General features: G+C 54.3%; 2 protein-coding genes across 6 annotated transcripts; one reads left to right on the top strand and one right to left on the bottom strand.

The window, feature by feature from the left end:
- Positions 1–52: 52 nt before the first annotated feature.
- On the bottom strand, positions 53–4,638 carry XNDC1N (XRCC1 N-terminal domain containing 1, N-terminal like). 3 transcript variants are annotated; one of them, XM_069023674.1, is made up of 10 exons: positions 4,568–4,638; positions 3,611–3,715; positions 3,181–3,319; positions 2,922–3,077; positions 2,408–2,565; positions 2,132–2,208; positions 1,790–1,992; positions 1,071–1,152; positions 783–922; positions 53–545 (listed from the first exon to the last, which is right to left on the bottom strand). In XM_069023674.1, the coding sequence occupies exons 2-10, from the start codon at positions 3,653–3,655 to the stop codon at positions 343–345; spliced, it is 1,203 nt and encodes a 400-aa protein (XP_068879775.1). In that variant the 5' UTR covers positions 3,656–3,715; positions 4,568–4,638; the 3' UTR covers positions 53–342. The 3 variants fall into 3 exon arrangements, with proteins under 3 accessions (XP_068879775.1, XP_068879792.1, XP_068879783.1); XM_069023691.1 differs by having other exon boundaries at positions 2,408–2,562; XM_069023682.1 differs by lacking the exon at positions 4,568–4,638 and adding an exon at positions 4,283–4,472.
- A 132-nt stretch (positions 4,639–4,770) lies between these two features.
- Positions 4,771–20,268, top strand: RNF121 (ring finger protein 121). Of its 3 annotated transcripts, none has more exons than XM_069023723.1 (9): positions 4,771–4,839; positions 9,619–9,656; positions 11,922–12,063; positions 13,492–13,646; positions 14,132–14,239; positions 14,693–14,813; positions 16,793–16,926; positions 18,526–18,624; positions 18,935–20,268. In XM_069023723.1, the coding sequence occupies exons 1-9, from the start codon at positions 4,783–4,785 to the stop codon at positions 19,020–19,022; spliced, it is 942 nt and encodes a 313-aa protein (XP_068879824.1). In that variant the 5' UTR covers positions 4,771–4,782; the 3' UTR covers positions 19,023–20,268. The 3 variants fall into 3 exon arrangements, with proteins under 3 accessions (XP_068879824.1, XP_068879805.1, XP_068879815.1); XM_069023704.1 differs by having other exon boundaries at positions 18,526–18,627; positions 18,949–20,268; XM_069023714.1 differs by having other exon boundaries at positions 4,777–4,830; positions 18,526–18,627; positions 18,949–20,268.
- Positions 20,269–21,247: the final 979 nt, after the last annotated feature.

The raw sequence follows: 21,247 nt of genomic DNA, 5'->3' as shown, positions 1-21,247 counted from the left end.
GAACCCTTATCAGGGCTTGAGGGGAGGAAAAGCATGACCTCCTCCTTGTCTTAGCAATGTACAGGGTGTCTCAAGGCAGGATGCTCACCCAGGGAACCTGCTGTAGCACCACACATAGTGCAGATTCCTGTCTTTTTTCTTTCTTTCCTTTAACTTATTCTTCTCCAGTAGCAACTCCTGCCATTACAGTGTTTCAACCACCACCAAACCTGGCCGTGGGTTTGGAAGCACCTTTTCCATCCTCATACCAGCCTTGCCACAAAAGTCCTGGGGCTGCAATGTCTCTGCCCCTTGGAGCACTGCAGGTTCAGCCCTCAGGGATGGGTCCCCAGCTCTGTTGTCCTACTGCAGGCACTGAGGTGAGGACAGGGCCCTTGGTATCTCCCCACAGTTGCTGGCATGCTGCTCCACCTCCGCCATGCCAAAGGGCAGCTGACAAATGGGGCAGGACACCCAGGCATCAGAGGACAAGAAAGGCCAGGCCGTGGTGGGGTCTTCTCCACACTGGGAGGCGTGTGTAGGGAGCAGATCCAGCAGGAAGTAGCCTGTGGAAAGGGAAGGTGATGTGGTTGTCACAGGCTTGCTGGTTTTGAGATAATACAGAGTTTGGACTGACACCCTCCCTGATGGTTCTCATGGCAGCCTAGGATACACTGTGATGTCCCTCTTGTGCCAGGGCACCAGCAGGAGCGATGTGTCCCAGCTATGGAACTACCACCACTATCCCCATTTGCTGCTCAGTGTCCCCTTGCCATCAGAGGACACCCCTGCCAAGCACCCACCTGAGCAGATGGGGCAGACACCTGTCTCCCCATCACTGCTGGCCTGTCCCCTGTCATTCCTCCCGATGTGTCTCTCTCCGGGGCTGCAGGCTCGGGCTCTTCCTCTCATCCTGGGTGGCCTTGAGGCGGCAGCTGGAGCCCTGCAGAGGGGTCACATGCTGAAGGCACCCTATGCCATATTCTGCCTGCCCAAGAGAGTGAAGGGCTGGGCACAGAGCTATCTGGGAAAGACTGAGTAGTAAGTGGCCAGGGTGAGGGCAGGAGGAAGACAGTGATCCGAGGGATTACCTGCCAACAGGGCTGGGAGCACAGTGCCTGTCCGGCTGCCTGCAGGTGCTTGGGGGGGCTGCAGAGACATCCAGTGCAGAGCCTGGGGAAGAGCAGGCAGGCAGGCAGGAATCATGGAGACACAGGACAATTTGGGTTGGAAGAGATTTTAAAGCTCATTTTGTTCCAAGTTCCACCCCCCACCACGGGCAGGGACACTTTCTACTAGACCAGGTTGCTCCAAGTGCCTCAAACCTGGCCTTGACACATCCAGGGATGGGGCAAGCATGGCTTTTCTGGACAACCTGTGCAAGGGCCTCACCACCCTTACAGGGAAAAATTTCTTCCCAATATCCCATCTAACCCTGCCCTCTGACAGTTTGAAGGCATTGCCCCTTGTCCTCTCAGGCCATTGTCCCTCTCCTGTTCTTTTGGAGCCCCTTTAGGCAGTGGAAGGGGCTCTCAGTTCTCCTCAGAACCCTCTCTTCTCTAGGCTGAAGACCCCCAGATGTCCCAGCCTGCCTCCACAGCAGAGGGGCTCCAGCCCTCAAGAGCATCTCCATGGCCTCCTCTGGACTCATTCCAGTAGCTCCATACCCTTCTGATGTTGGGGGTCCCAGAACTGGAGGCAGCTCTGCAGGTGTGGTCTTGCCTGAGCAGAGGGACAGAATTCCCACCTTGCCCTGCTGCCCACAGTGGCTGGGGACAAGCCCAGGACACAGCTGTGCAGATTCACCCACCTGGCACTGCAAGACTTCCCCTGTCCTTGACCATGGACTCCGGGTGACCCTCCAGGGTGCTCGTGCCAGCTCTGGGCCTCAGCCCCTGGTTCCGTGCTGCCAACAGCACCATCCGGGCAGAGCGGCTGAGGTGGGCTGGGCTCCAGGCAGCTGCTTCCAGCTTCCACAGGCAGCTCCTCAGCTGCTCCTCCTCCCTGGATCTCCTGAGAACAGGGAGTGTCAGCCTCACAGGAGGAGAAAGCTGGTGGGAGCTGGGGCTCTGGGTGCCAATGAAGCACTTCGAGGGGCTCCAGGCCACACTATGCGGGGACGGGATGGGGTGGACCAGACCAGGCCACTTACAAGCATGGTTCAGGAAAGAAAGTCCGGTGAAAGGCAGGGCTGGAGCACGAGGGTCTGTCTGAGAGCTCAGCATCCTCCTGCAGGACAAGGGGAGGCCACAATCGAGACAGGTACCTTGTGCCCATCCACCACTCTGGGCATGGCCCCTGGTCCTGGTTCAGCCCAGCAAGTGCCTCCCATGCTTTCCATGGGGCACAAGTGGTGTCCATGGAAGAGCTGCCCCTTCCTGCTGCCTCCCCATGGAGAGGGGTACATGGAGGTGGGAGAGACACCTACTGCGTCCAGGGATGGCCGCGGGGGCTCAGGTTCCTGCTCCTGTGGTGTGCGCAGGCGGATGAAGGAGAGCCCGAAGCGGCTGCACGGACTGAAGGGCTGGCTGCAGGTGAGCCGCACACGGTCCCACTTCTGCCCCACTGTCAGCTCCAGAAAATCTGCTGTGGGGGAGAGCAGCTGGGGTGGATGGCGCACAGCAGCAACCACTGTCCCAACACCACTCCTGCCTCTGCTTGGTGCTCTGTTGCTGTGCCACCCAGGACATCTAAGGGATTATGGGCACAAGAGAGGCCGGGGCAGAGGAGCAGAGCTGGTCCAGCTCTCCTGAGGCCATGAACAACCCTGATCCCTAGTCTACCTGTCCCCTTGTACCTTCCCATCAGCCACATCCTACTGCCAGCCCCCCATCTCACCCCACAGCCAGCCCAATTCCATCACCATTCCCCCATGTCAGCTCCATCCCACCACCAGGCCCACAGCTCTTCCCCATACCTTTTTCCTTTGGATCAATCCTTACCTTCCTTAAACATCCTAACCCCACAGCGATTCTGGTCCTGCTTTGAGTCAGCTGGTGTCATCAGTGTGACAGTGGGCACCAAGGTGAGATAGGGCTGGTCACAAGGCCATGAGGAACGTCCAACCTCAATCTGCAGAAAGGCGCTGCCATAGTTCCCTGGGGAGCAGTGAGAAGGACAAGGCAAGGCAGTTCAGAGCTGCTGACCCAATTGTGGGGCACAGCCCTGGCTCCTACATGGGGGTGGGGGACAGGGAAGTACCAATATCAATGTAGCCAATAGGACTAGCTCTCTCTAGCTGCAGCTCCACACTCAGCTGCCTGCTGTGCTCCTTGGGGCAGCCAAGCCAGGGCCGTATGCCATCCTCACTCAGCAGGTTCTCTGCCGGGTACTTGGGGTCCTGCACACACAGCAGGGACACAACATCATGCACCAAGCCCTCCCTGAACACCTTCCCCTCCAACTCCAGCTTGCTCTGGGCACAGGGGCAAAGCACAGAGTTCTCTGGTAACCCACAGGAACAACACCCTATTTTGAGAGAGCAAGAATCACGAGGAATTCTTGCCCTTCAGCCTAACAAGGGCAGCTAGTGCTGCACCCTGTCACATCCTGACCCACCTCTTCAGAGACCCCAGCAGCTCAGAGGGATCACCCCCCACACCAAGCCCCCCAGAGAAAACCCCCCAGGCACCTGGGAGGAGAAGGACACCACATAGCTGATTTTAACTGGAGCCATTCAGGATCCTCTGGAGACAACACTGCCAGAATGTAACTTCTATTCTGATCCCTCCAGTGCCTGGTGGGAAGAGGACAGTCAGATAGGCTTGAGCATCTCCTGGCTCTGGAGCCATTCAGCAGCTCCCACCGCCTCAGTGCCCCCCAGACCTGCCCCACCACCCCTCAGGCTACTGCCCCAGCAGTAATCCCCACATCTGACTCACAATCCCCCAGCCCCGAGCAGCCACCCCTGTGCCCCCAGCTCACCCCATAACCCCCCATTCTCCTACCCGGGTGCCACCCGTATCCATCCCACAAGCCCCAGCCCTATTCTAAGCCTCCAGTGCCCTCAAGTCCCTCCCCACAACTCCCTTCAGCTCCACGCCCCTTGTTCCCAGAGCCACAACAATGCCCCAGAGCTATTCTGCTATCGCAGTAGCCCGCCAGTCCTTCCCCACTTTCCCAGCCCTATTAAACCCCTAGCTCTGCCCCACAGCCTCTCCACGCCACTCCCCAACCCAGTGCCACCCAGTCCTTCATCCCGCAGCTCCCCATTCACCCCCAGCCCCAATCGCACCGATCCCGAATTTCCCGCCACCCAAATCACGTGACCCCCGAGGCCCGCGGCCCGCTTCCCGCTCCTCACCGCCCGCCCCGCCGCTCCCGCCTCGCTTCAGCCCCGACCCCGGTCCGGTTCAGGCTCCCGGCCCGGGGCAGCCGCGGCGCCCGACAGGACACGTAGTCCCCAGGCAACGCCGCGCCACAGTCCCGTGCGGGCGGGGCTCAGGAGCCATCTACTGCGCGTGCCCTTTCCGGAACGGCGCGAGGCGGTAGCGGAAAGGGGCGGGGGCAGAGCGGCGGCCCGGCAGCACGGACTCTGCCGGCACCGTGGTGGGAGGCGGCCAGTGCTGCGGAGGAGCGTCACACGCACCGCTGTGCGCCTGTAAGTCGCAGCCGGTCCCAGCCGTGACAGCTCACCGCTTTTATGCGCCCGAAGTGGCGCGTCCGGGAGCTGCTCCACTCCTCCCCTCTCCTGATTGGCTGTTGGGGCAGCGCTTGCCCAGCGATTGGTCCAAGGTGCGGCAGCCTGCTCGGTGATTGGCGGACCGCGGCGGAAAGAGCTGGCTACTGGGGGGGCGGGGCAAGATGGCGGCCGTGCTGGAGGTGGAGGTTGGCGGCCCCGTTGAGCGTGAGGTGGAGGAGGTGCGGGGGCTGGGGCCGGGGCCGGTGGGGGCCAGGCTAGGGGGAACCGGGTAGGGCAGGGGAGGCGGGGGCGGGGAGCTTCGGTGCTGTGGGGCCCTCTGTGGAGGGGAGCCGCAGCGGACGCGGGGCCTAGGGGACGCGGGGTTTGGGGGAGCAGGGTTGGGGTGAGCACTGAGGAGCTCTGAGGGTCCTTGGAATGGGACGGCGGCGGCTCTGGGTCACTCTGAGCTTGTAGGGCTTTGGGGCAAGTAGGTGTGGGGAGTGTTAGGGCTGGGGGAGATCCTTGGTGTAGGAGGACATTGGGGGTCCCGGGGAAGCGTGGCACTGGGAGCTTCGGAGGGCCCATGGGGGAGGGGACAGTGGGGGTTGGGAGGGCAGGGATGGAAGTTCAGCTGTTTTTCCCGTGCTGGCTTTTAAACGTTCCTGGGGATGAAAAACTACAAAACTGTTAAAAAAAAAATCTGTTTGGGAAGATGGAATTGGAATCAGGGTGGGTGCGTCTGCCACAGTGTGCGTGCCGCTTTCCGGCACTGCTGTCCCGGGCTCTTCACCGTCCCCTGTGCCTCATGCTTGGGAGTTTTTCTTCCACTTGTAGAGAACCAGGAGAACCTGGCTCCATCCTGTCTGCACTGTGGGAGCAGCAGCACAGGGGGCATAAGTCACTTAGCTGGTACAGTCAGGTATTTTTTTGTGCTTTTCCTCAAGAATTGATGGTGTGGCTTAAAAATTCTCAGATGCTGATGGTTGTTTTGGAGAAGATTCCTGTCAGGGCCAAGCTGTGGAGATTCTCTGGTGTATGGCTGAGCTGTGGGAGCTGAGCTCTGTGCCCTGTGTTGCTGCCGGAGAGTGGGTGCAGTGGGGTGATGGGAGGCTTAAACCACAGATCAGTCACTCTTGAGTTGCTATTGGTTATATTTTAAGATACTCGTTGGTGACTTTGTATGTAAAAATGTGGAAGATCCAAATCTCTGATCCTCAGAAGTGAAATTCCCATTTTTTATTCCATCAGGGGCTGACAGAGAGGGCGTCATGAGGAGGTGTATATAGGACTGTGCTTATCCCTGTGATTCCACAAATTGTTGGTACAAAACCCATCTGCTTGTGTTGTCCTGAGGTCTTGGCAGCTCTTTGGGCAGAGCAGGTCGCTGATGAGCCATTCATGGTGGGAACCTAAAAGCAGCTTAACATTCCAGTGGAATAAAGCTGAGTGTCCCGTGGCTCTGGCTCTGCCTATGGGGAGGAAAGGTTTCATTCCCAATTATCCAAATGTTTGATCAGTTGGGACATTTCTGCTCCCTGCTCCATATTCCTGCACTGTCTTATGAGTAGAAAAAATGCAAAATTGAGATTCTAAAATTTCTTCAGACTTTCACTAAAGAAAGTGCCTCTTCCCAACCTGCCTTGGTTGAACTTACAATGCTGTGGAGAATTATCTTCCCCTTATTTTAGGTTATTCCTGGTAGGTGCTGGGAGACAAAGTTTGAGGTTGGGGCTATGGGAAAGGTGAGATCAGGGCTGTCAGTTGCTCTGGAGCTTTGAACTGAAATCAGCAGCTGGTTATTCTCTATCCTTAAGGCATTCTTCTTTCCTCCTTTGGAGATTTAGAGCATAAGTAGATTACAGCCAGCTCACAGTGGCATGTATGTTTGCCCAGAGATCCTCTCAGCTCCCTGGGCTGTGAGGAATGTGTGGCTCCAGCTTTGGTGGTATCCATATCAACAGCCTTTGTGTTTTTTAGAGGGGATTATTCCTTGACTGTCCCAGTGGTGGGGATCACAGATTTGTGGAGGCTTTGGGACATCAGCCCCTGCAGAAAACTGGGGAGTGGCACAAGGTTCTTCCAAAGGCCGTGATACCACATCCAAGGAGAGGATTAGACTTTAGTCCTAGATATCCAGTTTCTCCTAGTCATCACCCAGAGGAGGCTGAGGTTTTTGAGAGAATCATGAGTCACAGAGGAGACAGGGAACAGACAAATTGTTCTTAATTACTTTTTTTAAACAAAAAGTTAGTCTAAGAGCTGTAGTTGGTTGCACACTGGGTTCTGTGTTGGTGTGGCAGCTGGAGGGTGCTGGAACAGGAGTGGGCTAGTGCTCAACACCTGGTGGAGCTGATCTTCAGCTGCTTCAGTCACCTAATTGTTCTTGTCAAAGCCCTCTTGGTAAAGGGAGACTTAGGAGTAGAGGTTCTTTTACCTAGCTGTTGGGGTTAGAAAGAGACCCAAAACCCATAAAAGACCCAAAACCTGCATGTTAAAATAAGACAACCCCAACCTAGAAGTGGAATGAATGCTTGCTAGCAAGAGCAGGTGCTTCCTTTACCATTGCTGTGCATTTTTAGCCCCAACCCAAAACTTCTGTGTTAAGAGAGTGTGCAGATCAAGGAGGGGTTAACTGGAAGGTCTGATTCAGGGTGGCTGCTCTGCCAAATCCGGTCTGACAGTCATCAGATCCCTCCCAACATCCCTTCTGTCACATCCTGGCCCCCCTCTTAATAAAGTTATTTCAGGAGCTTTGAGCTCTGGGGAATCTGGTGAAGCTCAGTCCTAGGTAATTGAGAGAAAATTGTGTCCAATGGATCCCTGGTTGGCTTGGGAGCACAGCTCGGAAGAAGCTCTCTCTGAGCAATGCCAGCAGGATTTCCACAGGGTTTGGGGCTGAGGCAGCTTGAGTTAATTTGTTGGAAGAATTTGGAGATTCAGGGAAGATGCCAAAGGAAAGAGGCTGGTAAATGTCCCAGTCTCTAAGATGGGACCAACCCTGTGGTTGTGGAGTGGCTGCTGGTGTGGTACAGAGAAGTGAGCTGAGCCACTATATAGGAATGAAAATACTCGCTGTGGTTGGAAGGTGCTTGTCAAACATCTTCATTCAGCAAGGGTTGGGGCAGAGCCTGGGAGGAGTGGGGATCTCCTGGGGGGAGGCAGCAGGAGCACCTGGGTGACTCCCAGAGCTCGCAGAGGGGTTGACCTGTGCTGGAGCCAACAAGCACTCAGGGTTTCTCAGCTTCTCCTGTGTGCAGTGACTAGCGAACGTTCTAAAATTTCCTTTTTTCTTGTTTATTTGGAGCAGTACTTGCTCCAAATTACATCACGGCTACTGAACTGGTGGATCTGGACGTGGCTGCTTTAGGAACAGAGGTGCTTGGGGAATTTGGTTGATATAAACACCCTTCTTGGTGTCAGGTTGTTACCACCTTCCCATGGCTTCGGACGCAAGCCAGAGAGGTCCAACAAGGATTTTCATAGCTCTAGATTTTCCATCTAACTCCTGAAGTGTTTCTTCAGGACTTGATTCTCAAGGGCTGAATTTCTCACAGGTGTTGCTCTGGGGTGAAGCTCAGCAGATGTTCCGCATTGGGCAGACAGATTGCTGCCTTGTGTTTTTCCCTATCTCTTCACCCTGAGCTATAATTAGGTGCCACAGAGGAAGCAAGACAGCTGTGCATCCTCAGCTGAGCCTGGCTGTGATCGGAGCTGCTGCCTGGGAGACACCTGTGTGCTGGTGGTGGTGACCAGGCAGGTGAGGTGACTGACTGCTGCACCAGCCTGGGGAGAGCCCTCGTAGAAAGGTTGAAGCCAAGCCTGTGGCCCTGTACCCAGTGGGGTGAGGTGGAGCTCGCTCCTGTGTACACAGCTCTGGTGTGTGTAGGAAAGAGTGATAACAGTCCCTGCTATGGCTTGTTTCCAACCTTCATCTCCAACACCTCAGCAATGCTGGAGTGTCTTCAGCACTGTGAGGATTTTTAAACTCCATGTGTACGTTCCCAGCTCAGATGAACTGCTCTTGGTTTAATCTGAGTTTGTGTCTCACCAAGAAAAGGTGATGGGAAGAGCTGCGGGATTCCCTCCCTAGTGCCGTGTGTCAGGGTGTGCTGCCCAGTCAGTGAGCCCCTGTGGGGACATGACTGGTGCTGGAGGCTCCTCAGCAGTTAGGTGAAGATATCGAGGGAAGGTTTTGCCCAGAGAAGCTGTGAAATCCCCATCCCTGGAGGTGTTCAAGGGCAGATTGGACGGTGCTTGGAGCAACCTGGTCTAGTGGAGGTGTCCCCATGGCAGGAAGGTTGGAGTAAGATGTGCTTTAAGATCTCTCCAACCCAAACCATTCTGTGATTCTATGGTTCTATATAAAACTCCAAGTGAAAGCAGAAATGCAGTGTTGAAGCTTCCCTTATTCCTCCACTGTCCAAAAGTGAGAGTATTCACACTTTTTGTGAGTCTTCCGGGAGAAGATGGGATACAGGTATCCATTGTCAATCCTCACTAATGACAGCAGCTCCCCTTGCTCTTTCTTGGTAGCTCCTGTCTGTAATGTTTGGGAGGAATTTCCAGCTATCTCAGAAAACCAAGGCCTAAATCTTTATTTTTCTGTGATTTTGAAATCTTTTTGGCACTGGCTTGTTACTGGTGTGTGACATACTGTCCCCTGTCCTGCAGCCTACTGGGATTTTGGACTCCTACCACTGGTGGGAGCATTGGCTGCACTGGGATCACCACTCTGTGCCCTGAGACGCCTGGCTGGGTTGTGAATGTGGGATTTAAGCCAGTTCTCTGGTTCTGGTGGCATGGGATGGTGGACAGAGCCTCGGCTCCCATAAAATATGGGAGTGTAAGTGGTGGAGGAGCAGGGAGAGTCTCTGCTCTTCCCACTCTGCCTGGGAAGGTGAAGGACAACTCTGGGCGGTGCCGGCACTGTGGGCATGTTGAGGTTTGTTATTGAAAGCATCTGAATCCAGTGTTTCCCAGCAGCTGATTTCATGGGTGTTTTTTTTTTTTCTCCCTAGGTTGATCTTTCACACTTGTCCCCAGAGGAGAGATGGAGGTGAGTGTTTTGGGAACTGATTTGGAGCATACAGCTCAACTGAGCTCCTGCTACTGACCAGAGCTACCAGCAGCCCAGCATGTGTTCACAGTGGGGCAGGAAAGGGTCAGAATTTTTTTGGGGAGGAAGTATGAACTGTCTTAAAAGGCAATGTTAATGTTTTTTTATTTTAAAGTCCTGCTAAATATAGAATCACAGAATAGTTTAGGTTGGAAAAGCCCTCTGAGATTATTGAGTCCAACTGTTCCCCCATCACTGCTGAGGCCACCACTAAACCATTTTGCCAGGTGCCACATCTACATGTCTGTTAAATCCCTCCTGGGATGGGGACTCCACCACTGCCCTGGGCAGCCTGTGCCTGGGCTGGACAGCCCTTTCTGTGTAGAAATTTTCCCAATATCCATCCTAAACCTCCCCTGGCACAACCCGAGGCTATTTTCTCTTGTCTTGTCACTTGTTACCTAGAAGAAGATCCCAACCCCCACCTGGCTCCACCCTCCTGTCAGGGAGTTCTAGAGAGCAAGAAGATTCCCCCCAAGCTTCCTTTTGTCCATGCTGAGCCCCCCCAGCTCCCTCAGCCAACTCTTCACCAGACTTGTGCTCTTGACCCTTCTCCAGCTCTTTCGTCCTTCTCTGGACACCCTCCAGTCCTCCAATGTCTGTCTTATAGTAAGGGGGCTGAAAAATTCCTCTTTTTCCCTTAGCCAAACCAATTTAATCTAGATGCTTATTGAAAATCACAGTGAGGCTGGACTCTCAGTATTGCACCATCACAGGCTGGGGGCCAAGTTGCTGGAGCAGCTCCACGGAGAAGGGTCTCGGGGTCCTGGTGGAGAACAAACTGTCCCTGAGCCAGCAGTGCCCTGGAGCCCAAGGAGGCCAATGGGATCCTGGGGTGCATTGGATAGAGCATTGCCAGCAGGTCAAGGGAGGTAATCCTGCTCCACTGCTCAGCCCTGGTGAGGCTCTTCTGAAGTGCTGTGTCCAGTTCTGAGCTCCTCAGGACAAGAGGGACATGGAGGTCCTGGAGCAGGTCCAGCAGAGGTTACAGACGTGATGAGGGGACTGGAGCATCTCTCTTACAAACAAAGGCTGAGGGAGCTGGGCCTGTTCAGCCTCAAGAAGAGACGACTGAGAGGGCCCTCATCCATGTCTGTCAGCGACAGGGAGGGATCAGAGTATGGACCAGGCTCTGCTCAGTGGTGCCCAGCAATGGGGCAAGAGGCAACAGGCAGAAACTGATGCCCAGGAAGTTCCTTCTGAACATGAGGAAGAACTTCTTATCTGTGCAGTGACTGAGCACTAGAACAGATTGCTCAGAAAGGGTGTGGAGTCTCCCTCACTGGGGATATTCCAGAACCACCTGGATGCGATCCTGTGCTATGTGCTCTAGGATGATCCTGCCTGAGCAGGGAGGTTGGACCAGATGACTGACTGTGGTGCCTTCCAACCTGATTTTGTGATTCTGTATTAGTTTCTAGAGAATGACTTAAAATCAGTGAATTTGGCATATTTGTTGGGTTTGGATGTTTTTTCCTCTAATTTCTTGAACAGTATTATCACCTGGAGACCAAGACATAAGGATGTCACAGCTCTTAATTCCACCTTGTTTTTTGGTCAAACAGCACAAGGCTGGGCAAAGAAACCCCAGGTGTCTGGCAAGTATCAGTCTGGAAATCACTTGTTCCAGCATGCTCAGGGTGGAGAGAAGCAATTTGCTGGGGTTTGGGGATTTTGCCACGTGTCAGCTGTTCCCCCCACTCACCACCCTGACCCTTCCAGCCTTTCCCTTGTTGGACAGGAGAGAGAACAGTGTTAGTGGTCCCAAAACTGGGCTGAGGGTTTGGTATTGAGAATTAGCACACACTCTGGGTCAAACAGTTGCAATGTGCTCTAAAAAGCCGCTGCTTGATCAGGATGGTTGAAAGAGATGACCTTGCTGGTGGTCCCTTCTAACGTTGCCCGTTCTGGGACTGTGAGTTATGTCGACTGTGCACTCCATGTTCATTAGTCCAGGTGCATCAGTGGGAGTTCTCCACCTCCTTCTTGCTCAGATGGGCAAAGTGTTGTTCTTGGCTTTCACAGTGTAGAAATGAGCTGGTACCAGAGCAGCCTTTTGTCCCTTCTCGTCTGGATTATTCACAGCTACAATTCTTCTTAGTGTTGGTTTTCCATCTGTTTTTTCTGGCTCTCCTGAGGCGTTTATCCCCCAGCATGCAGTCTGTGCCAGCGTGCTCTTCAGCCGCCTTTTCCTGGTCGTTGCAGGGTGGAGCATGTACGGATGCATGCCAAGCACCGTGGGCACGAGGCGATGCACGCCGAAATGGTCCTCATCCTCATCGCCACGCTTGTGGTGGCACAGCTCCTCCTGGTTCAGTGGAAGCAGCGGCACCCTCGCTCCTACAATGTAAGTTACCCCCACAGCCGTTCTGCCTCCGACACTGGATGCAAGTGTAGAGCGATGCCCTCCTTTTGCTGATGAGAAAAGTGTTCCTGGTTTTTGTGTTGTCTGGTGTTGTGATTCCCTTGCTTTCCCAGCATTCTCTTGTTTCTCCCAGCATGTGGGGGATTCTAGCTAGGGATGAGGATGGATGAACCTGAAGGCCTCAGGTTTCTGTTGGAAGTGATGCCAATAACTCGGTGTGACGTAGTGCTTTGACATCAGGGATGGACAAGCAGATCCTGGGGGTTGTCCTGAGGGAAACTGCATTTTGTGGGTACTTCCTTGGAAGCAATGGGGGCTTCTTGCTGCTTGCAGCCTGGGTTTGATGGTTCCTGCAGCACTCGGCTGAGCAGACCTGCCACTTGTTGATGCCACCAGCTTGTCTGGGTCTGTTAGTTAGCTGAAGCAACTTCACTCTGACTTCCTTGTCATAATAATAGTGATAATAATATTGTATTTAATGTTTCCAGGTAGTATCTGTAGTCCTGTGAACTTTAAACCAAACTTGTTTGCCTGTTTCCCTCCAGCAGCACTGTGGGAGCTCAGCTGCACAGCTGTAGATCCTTTTGGGAATAGGCTGTAGTGCAGAGGCGAGCCAAAACCTTCTTGCCTTGGGTAATACCTGTCTGAGGTGTCTGTGGTTGTAGCGTTGGGACCCTGGGAAGGCAAAGGTTTATGTAGCTGCCTTACAACAACTAGCTGTGTGGATCATCTCCCATATATTTCTCTGGAGATGATTCCTCTGTGTTCTCCTGCCAGCTGTACCCTTTGCTACCAAAAATCATGTGGCTGCTGCCTCTGACTCCCTCACAAAATCATGGAACTGTTTGGGTTGGAAAAGCCCTCTGGCATCACTGAGTCCAACTGTTCCTCCAGCACTGCCAAGCCCTGCACTATATCATGTCCCCAGGTGCCACATCCACACAGCTTTTAAATCCCTCCAGGGATGGTGACTCCATCACTGTCCCAGGCAGACTGTGCCAGGGTTTCACCACCCTTTCTAGGAAGAAATGTTCCCAGTATCCAACCTTAACCTTCTCTAGCAAAACTTGAGGCCTTTTCCTAATGTCTTATTACTTGAGAGCACAGACCGAGCCCCACTTGGCTGTAACCTCTTTCAAGGTAGATGCAGAGAGCAGGAAGGTCCTCCCTGAGCTTCCTTTTCTCCAGGCTGAGCCTCCCCAGCTCCCTTCAGTTGCTCTGTATGTGACTCATGCCCTCAGCTGAGCTTTGAGCTCTTCTCTAGGTGCCACAGGTCAAACCTCCCCAGGTTCCTGGTGCAATTCAGGGCCATTTGATGCAGGCAGGAGAATGGCTGCCATGACTGACAGGGTATTTCTGATGTCTGAGGAGCAGAGAACTAGCTCCAAATGCCTTTCCTCTGTTCTGCAGATGGTGACCCTCTTCCAGATGTGGGTAGTGCCTCTGTATTTCACTATCAAGCTGAACTGGTGGCGGTTCCTGGTGATCTGGGTGCTCTTCTCAGCAGTCACAGCTTTTGTCACCTTCCGGGCAACTCGAAAGCCTCTGGTACAGACAACACCCAGGTTCGTCTGCTGTTCCTGAGGAAGCTCCTCAGCCCCAGGGTAACCATTACAAGGAGCTCTTTCCAGTTTCCCTGCCACAGATGTGTGTTAAGCTTTGCACCCTGGGAGTGTGAGAGCCCTGCGCATGTGAAAGGGTGTGAAGCACTTAACTGGCTGCTGGCAGCCAGCCCACTGTACCTGATACCTGGGTGGGGGGTGGAAAGGTGGATTCCACGTGGCCTGGTATCCTCACCCAAGGCATTCCCAGCATGCAGCATGCTTCTTTATGGCCTTTGAAGATCATGAGGTTTCTAGTTTGGAAGTCAAGACTGTGAGCAGCCCATGACAGGTTGAATTAGCAATGTAAAGCTCTTGCCTGTGTGTAGGGGTAGGTGAAGTGTCTGCAAAAACTGTACAGGTGTGAAAAATAAAACTCTTGAATAAATAAAACACTTTCATTCAGGAACAAATGAAGTCATTAAATTCTTTGTTTTAATTCTTTCCAGGCTGGTTTATAAATGGTTTCTACTAATATACAAGATCAGCTATGCTACTGGGATCGTGGGGTATATGGCTGTCATGTTTACGCTTTTTGGTCTTAACTTATTATTCAGGTGAGTGAATCTTTCAGCTCCCCCTGCTGGGGCGATGGGGTGGAACACACTTTTGGCTATTACTTTGGAAAAACAATTTACTTGGCAATCTGATTAATGGGGCCAAAGAGACTACTGGGGTGTTCTTTCACTCCTGGGAGGATCAGAGGTCAGGTGCTGGTACCTGAACTGGTCCAGATTTCTGGAGAGCCCTCCTTCCAGCTCACTTGTTGGCAGCTCCCCCAGCTCTGTGGTGTCCAGCCTGAGGGCAGCAGTGGCATTTTCTCTGCTATACTGATGAAGAGGAACCTGCAAGAAGCAGCCAGCTAGTGGGTAGTGGCAGAGGACTCTAGCCCAAACCAGCTTCATGGTTAGAGAGGTCGACTACTTCTCTGGAGTAATACATTCTCTGGAATATGATTAGAGTGGCTTTGCCCTCAAAAAAAAAATCTGTTGATGGTTTTTCTGTTGTAGAATCAAACCAGAAGATGCGATGGACTTCGGCATCTCCCTCCTCTTCTATGGTCTGTACTACGGAGTGCTGGAACGGGACTTTGCTGAAATGTGTGCGGATTACATGGCCTCAACCATCGGGGTGAGTTCACGATGGACTGTCCCCCAGGCCAGAGTTGGGCCCCATGTCAGGGGGCCTGAAACATGTTGGTCTCAGCAGCAGCTTTGGCTTCCCTCAAATGGGAATTCCCCTCTCAAGGAAGGGTCCCTGGATCTAATGTAACAAGAGTTGCTCTGAGACCCTTCCTGAAGAGTGAAGCCTCTGCAGGGTCCCATCATCCCCGGAAGGACGAGAAGTTCCTCCCTGTGAGGGTGGTGAGACACCAGCACAGATTCCCCAGAGAAGCTGTGGCTGCTCCATCCCTGGAAGTGTTCAAGGCCAGATTGGATGGGGTTTGGAACAACCTGGATTAGTGGAATTCCATGGCAGGAGGTTGGAACTGGGTGATCTTCAAGGTCCCTTCCAACCCAAGCCATTCTCTGATTCTATGGAGAAGTGGAATGATCTGTTTAGCCCTGCTAAACTGGCAAGTATTTCTTTTCCTGGGCCTTTAAAATCTCCAGTGCCAGTGAACACTCCCATTTCTGGGACCACACTGTGCTTGCATTAACTTGTGACCTGCAGCCACCAGGGAAGGATTCACACTGTGGGCTTCCTTTGTTGTACCTGGCTACAACTTTTGCTGTCCCTGTGGACAGAGGATGCGGTGGCCTAAATTCTGTAGCCCGCTCACCTGGTATCAAAATAACCCACTCCACTAAAAGTACATGACCTAGGACACCAGTGGAGTAGGTCATGTTTCTTCTTTTCAGCAGCTGTTTAGGGTCTTGGACTTAGTGTTTCCTCCTCCTCTTCCTCCTTTCTGAGCTTTCTGCTGCTGCTCCTCCTTGAGGTTCTGATTCAGCCCCTGTTCTGCCACACTAGGACACCTTGGCACAGCTTGGGTCTCTCTTAGATCCCCAGGGCTCTTGTTGGATGCTCAGAGCAAAGCTGTGCCAGGGCTCTGTTAGAGGCATGTTTTCCTGATGATACTAAATCAGGAGGAGCTGTGACCTCTTCGGAGATAGTTGGACAGACAAGAGCTGAGCAAGCACCAGCTGTGTGAAATTTAACAGGGGCAAGTGCCAGATTCTCCACCTGGGGTGGTGTAATCCTGGTTATAGGTACAAATAAAGGAACAAGAGTCCGGAGAGAGTCCTGTGAGTTTGGGTTGACAGCAAGTTGAATATGAGTCAGTATTGTGTCCTGGCAGCTAAAAGGGGCCAACTGTGTCCTGGGGTGCATCAGGCACAGCATCACTGTTTGGCCAGGGGAGGTGGTTGTCCAGCAGTAAGACATGAGGAAGTGGAGTGAAGTGGACATGGGGTAAAGGTTCTTTACCCAGAGGGAACAGGCTCCCCAGGGACATGATCATGTCACCAAGTCTGCCAGAGTTCAAGGAGTCTCTTAGTCATATGGTTTAGTTTTAGGCAGTGCAGTGGAGCAGGGAGTTTGACTCAATGATCCTGAGGGATCCCTTGCAGCTGGAGTGTGTGGGACCTGGTTTTGTGCCTGCACCCTGCGTGTTGTGTCAGGCCTGTGCTGAGCCATCAGGCTGGAAATGGAGGGGGGTGGCTGCTCTGCGCTTTGCTGAAGGAGTGTCAGGGACCTGCAGGGCCAGAGGTGGGGGCTGTATCTGACAGCCCAAGGTTGTCATTTTGGGTCAAAGCTGTGACCTCCAGCTTGTCCTGCTCTCCCCCAGTCTCTGCCCTGGGTGCACAGCCCTGGCAGGCAGCTGAAAACCCACCTGGCTGTTGGGGAGCAAAGAGGGGTGGCCCCATAACATGCAGAGGGGGTGCATGGGGCTGGGGTGTGATAGGCCACTGCATCACTGAGCAGCTGTCCTGTTGTAGTTGTTTCCTGCAGCCGGACCTGTAACAAGGTTTTTAAGCCCCAAAGGCCAAGGCTGGACTCCTGGGGCGCTGACCCCAGCCCTCCTTAGAGCTTAGCTGTGCCACTGCGGGCGCGGGACATGTGCCCTGCCACTGTCACCGCTCTCCCTCTGCTCTGCCCTCGCTCAGTTCTACAGCGCCTCAGGGATGCCCACCAAGCACCTCTCCGACAGCGTCTGTGCCGTCTGTGGCCAGCAGATCTTCGTGGATGTCAATGAGGAGGGGATCATTGAGAACACCTACCGCCTCTCCTGCAACCACGTGTATCCTTCTCTGCAGGTGCCAGCCCCCTGCCTCACTGGCCCCGTGCTGGGATGGGCAGCAGGGAGCTCCTGTCCCATGGCTTCTCCCGCACTGGGTGAAGAAATACCTGTTCTGGGACTTGGGGCTGTCTGGCTGAATTTGCATGTGATCTGTGTCTGTGTCATCACTGACTTGGCGTGGGAAGAAGTTCCCCTGAAATTACTTTGTCACCACTCACAAGTGGTTTTTTCCTCTTCCTTCTCCTCCTCAGCTACCTCTGCGCAGCCATGGAGCTGCACCTCAGTTTCTTCCTGCTTTTGATAAATCCGCTGTGACCCATCTGCCTGGCAGTGCCCAGCAAATGTTCAGGGGGAAATTATGGTGTGAGGTTGGGACATGAGGCATCCCTGCTCCGTGCCACACTGGCCCCTTATCAGAGACCCATTGCAGTGGGTCCTGAGTGTCCATAAGGAAGAATTGTGGGGAAACACTGCTGGCCCCCCTCTGAAAGCAGCCCCCTGGTCCAGCACTGCTGGTCACTACCTGCTCTGGCCACAGCCCAGCAGATTCCTCCTTCTCCAGAACTCCTCCAGGGTTTCCAGCAAGCTGGAGTCACTCAGCCCTTCCTGTCAGCTGATTGATGTGAAGTGAGTTTTGAAAGTGGAAGTCCTGGTTGGTGCTCAGCCCCAGCTGGGGTGGCGGGTCAGGGTTTTTTCCCCATGATGATTCAGTGTGGAGATGGGATTCCTCTGGCACTCTGTGCATTACTGCCTGCAAGGTGGTTTCCAAACTGGGCCTGAGCAAAGGTCATGCTGTTTTTAGGCAAAACTCAGGGCCTAAATTTAACTCTTGGGAACTGTTGGTGAGATATATGGCTGACCCTGTGCAAGGGCCTGGGACTGCAGCAGCTTGGGGTGGTGTGGCTGCCAGAGGAGCTGGTCAGTGCTCCTTGGTGGTCCTCAGGGGTGAGGGCTGGCTGGGCACTCCTGTATCAATGGCTCCAGGGCTGACAAGGGAGTGACTCCTGTTGCTGCTCCCTGGCATTCTTCCATGGTTTGAGCAGCAGAGATATTCTGGGGAAAGTTTATTTGCTCAGCAATACCCCTGTACATGGCAGAGTCAGCTGCAGCCACCTGATGTCTTCCTGTAACTTCTCCAGGCTGTGCTCAAGTTGTGGAAATCCTTGTGACAGAGTACAGCAGGCACCTGTAAGTCAGACCCTTACTTACAGAGAAGTTCCATAAATGTTAATCCCCCAAGAAGCCTTTGAAGAAGGCTTCCAAAATGCTTGCAGTTCACAGATCTCTCCCAAGCTGTCCAAACCTTCCTAGTGCTTGGGCACCATCACTGAAGAGTTTCAATCTCCCTGCTGCCAATGCACTGGTCAGGGCCTTCATGCTGCCACCCTGGCCCCGTCCTGCTGCCCCATGAGCTCTTTTTGCTGTCCCTGGAAGCTGCTGCACCTTCTAGGAAAGGGTTGTGATTGTTCAATGCACCCTCCTCGCATGGTGGGATGTTTCCATGGCTCTGAGGGGACTTCCTCGGGCTTGGTGGTTTCCTCCACACTGAGCCGTGTATCCCCCTCTTCTTCCAGTTCCCCTTAACATGCCACTCCCCAGGTTTCATGAATTCTGCATCCGGGGCTGGTGCATTGTCGGGAAGAAGCAGACGTGTCCATACTGCAAAGAGAAGGTGGATCTCAAGAGGATGTTCAGTAATCCGTATCCTTTCTCCTGCTGGGAGCCAGCACTTTGGGAAGGGAAGCAATGGGTAGAGCACATGAGGGGTGAGGGGCTTGTCTGGCACCCTGGGTAGGTCACTGCAGCATGTGGCTGTGGCAGAGACCCTGCAAAACCCAAGGCAAGCCTGGCCACAGCCATCCCTCCATGATGACCCGTGTCCGTCCCTCACTGGGTGCTTGTCCATCCCTCCCTGGGCACTGTGTTCTCTGTCCCTGCTTTGGGGCACCTTTGGGTGGCTTCCAGGTGGGTCATGTTCCTCTCACTCATTTCCCCATGGCTCTTTAACTCCTTCCTGCCCAGCTGGGAGAGGCCACACGTCATGTATGGGCAGCTGCTGGACTGGCTGCGCTACTTGGTGGCCTGGCAGCCAGTGATCATCGGACTGGTCCAGGGAATCAACTACATCCTGGGGCTGGAGTAAGGGCAGGCGGTGGGGAGCCGCGGAACCACGAGAGGACATTGCCACTAGGGATGTTGGCTTTGCTCCGTCACCTCTCAGGACCTTGGTCACCCCTGAGGACAGCAACATCGGGGCCCATCCTGCCGGGCCTAGGGGAGGATTTTTTTAAAAAAGCAGTTATTTTAATGAGCATATTTAAAACTTTCTATTGCAGCCAAAAAGAGACGCTTGTCCCCTTTCCCTGCCCCTCTCCAGCCCTTTGCAGTGCCCTGCTGGGCTGAACTTTGGGCTGGGGACTGTTCTCCAGCTCCTTCCTGCCACTCTGCCAGGGGAGGCCAGGGGGAGAAGGGCCAAGGCTTTGCTGGCTCCAACGCCGGTACCCCAGAGCAGCCTTGCTGGCAGCGAGGATGGGATATGGGGGCTGCGGAGGAGAGGCTGGAGCCCAGCGCCCTGAAAGAGGGATGGAAGGTCACCTGGCTACCCCTGGCTGCTGCATCCGCTCTGGGCACCATGGGTGTGCCAGGAGGAAACAAGCTGCTCTCTGGCATGCTGATGATGGGCTCTGCCTTGGGGAACCCTTTTATATGCTCCCAAATTTTCTGTGTTCCTCCCTGGAGGCCAGTGGTGTCCCGACTGCTCAGGGGGGTCAGCCAAGGCATGGAGTGGGGCCAGTGCTGTTCCTCTGTGTGCCCTGTTGGGTGATGGTAATGGTACATCAAGAGCAGCCAAGAGTGGGTGCCCCTGCCCCAGGGCGCGGGTTCGCCCTCACTGGGTATTGCTCTTGGCACTGGAATAAAAGGGATGGAGTGAAGGTTGGGCTGGTGCTGGTGTTTCCCTGCCCCAGCATTACTCCATGACATCCTCCTCGCCATGCTGGTAGGAGCCATGCCACAGTCCTGCTGGTGTGAGTGGCCTTGGGCTCTTTTTTTGGCAGTGAGTGGGGGCAAATTCCCCAATCCCAGGGCCAGTGGTGGTATTTTGGCATGTGAAGACTTGAGTCATATTCCCTGAGGGCACTGGGGTCTGGTGGATGGCTACAAGGCAGCTCCTGGCTCAGGGGATTTGGGAAATGGCCACAGTGGTGGCATGGCTGTGGGTGCTGTGTGTGCTGTGTTCCCCCCAGGAACCCCAGCGCCCTTCTGCACCCTCTGAGTTTTATTTTGGGTGAAACCACATTGCAGTGTTGTGCCAAACACCGAAATAAGAGCCCTGGAAACGGAGGCGCGGCCCTGGGTTTTTCTTGATCGTCTTCCTTGCTGCGGGGCAAGGCCATGGTTCCTCCTTTCATCTGTCCCGGGGGAAGGATATTGCGTGGACGATGACCAAGCACCTATCTGCATTTCCTGCCCACCTCTTTCACCCTGTAGGATCCAGAGCTCGGTTGGTTGGTTGGTATTGGTGGGAGCAGGGAGGTGGCAGAGGAGCTGGCTGCTGCTTCTGGCTCATCACTGCCCATTGGATACCCATGGTTGCTGTGGGGAGGATGCAGCCTCTGGCCTCATCCCAGCAGGAGGCTGGGAATGTATCACGCTTGCCAGGTCTCCAAGATCACACTGCTGTTCCTCCCACCTTCCTGCTCTGCTGGGAACAGGGATAACAAAACTCACTGGGAGTCTAGGGACTTTTCCAGGCCTTTGCCAGGGCCTGTGACTCAAGTGGCTGCTTCTGCCCTATGGCTGTGCCTGCACTGGCTCCCGGTTTTGCAACTGCTGGGGAGTGGGGTGCAGGGGCTGGCCCCTGTTTTTGTAGCCAGTGGATTGTCGAAACCACATCTGCTGTCACAGGGCTGGCTCTGGGGCTGGGGCACTGCTGTGGGACACAGGAGAGGGCTTGCTACAGCCAGTCCCCTGCTCAGGCTTCCCACAGCCAAGAACTAAAGCCCTAGGGGTTTCTATCTACTAAGCTGTTGTCCTGCACCAGCTGGGACACCCAGGGGCCAGCACCCAGGCTCCCCCAGCCATTGTTTATTCAGTCTCCCGGGGTCTTCACCCACCTTCCTTCTGTGCAGACCCTGCCTTGCCCTGATCCCAAAGCACTGATGAGCAAACCAGCATGTTCAGAATCCTGTGATACTCAGCCGGCACCCTTATGTGCTGGACATTGGGGGACCCAGCTGGGCCCCACTCCTACATCCCTGGGGAGCCCAAGGATGCTCCCCCAGAGGCAGGGGGGGATGTGGAGCGGGGAGGGGCGGGAAGG

This window comes from Aphelocoma coerulescens, chromosome 1 (genome assembly GCF_041296385.1).
Source record: "Aphelocoma coerulescens isolate FSJ_1873_10779 chromosome 1, UR_Acoe_1.0, whole genome shotgun sequence".
NCBI classification, from domain to species: Eukaryota; Metazoa; Chordata; class Aves; order Passeriformes; family Corvidae; genus Aphelocoma; species Aphelocoma coerulescens.
The sequence above is the reverse complement of the archived record's forward strand: the minus strand, read 5'-3'. Positions and strand labels throughout refer to the sequence as shown.

Bases quoted from the DNA above. Each gene is read 5' to 3' on its own strand.
- RNF121 (XM_069023704.1), top strand. From the start codon at position 4,783: ATGGCGGCCGTGCTGGAGGTGGAGGTTGGCGGCCCCGTTGAGCGTGAG. The intron at 4,840-9,618 runs GTGCGGGGGCTG...TTTTCTCCCTAG, and splicing joins TTGAGCGTGAGGTGGAGGAG to GTTGATCTTTCACACTTGTC. The intron at 16,927-18,525 runs GTATCCTTCTCT...GCCACTCCCCAG, and splicing joins CGCCTCTCCTGCAACCACGT to GTTTCATGAATTCTGCATCC.
- XNDC1N (XM_069023674.1), bottom strand. From the start codon at position 3,655: ATGGCTCCAGTTAAAATCAGCTATGTGGTGTCCTTCTCCTCCCAG. The intron at 3,320-3,610 runs GTGCCTGGGGGG...CTGTGTGTGCAG, and splicing joins TGGTGTCCTTCTCCTCCCAG to GACCCCAAGTACCCGGCAGA. The intron at 3,078-3,180 runs GTACTTCCCTGT...ACTGCTCCCCAG, and splicing joins TATTGGCTACATTGATATTG to GGAACTATGGCAGCGCCTTT.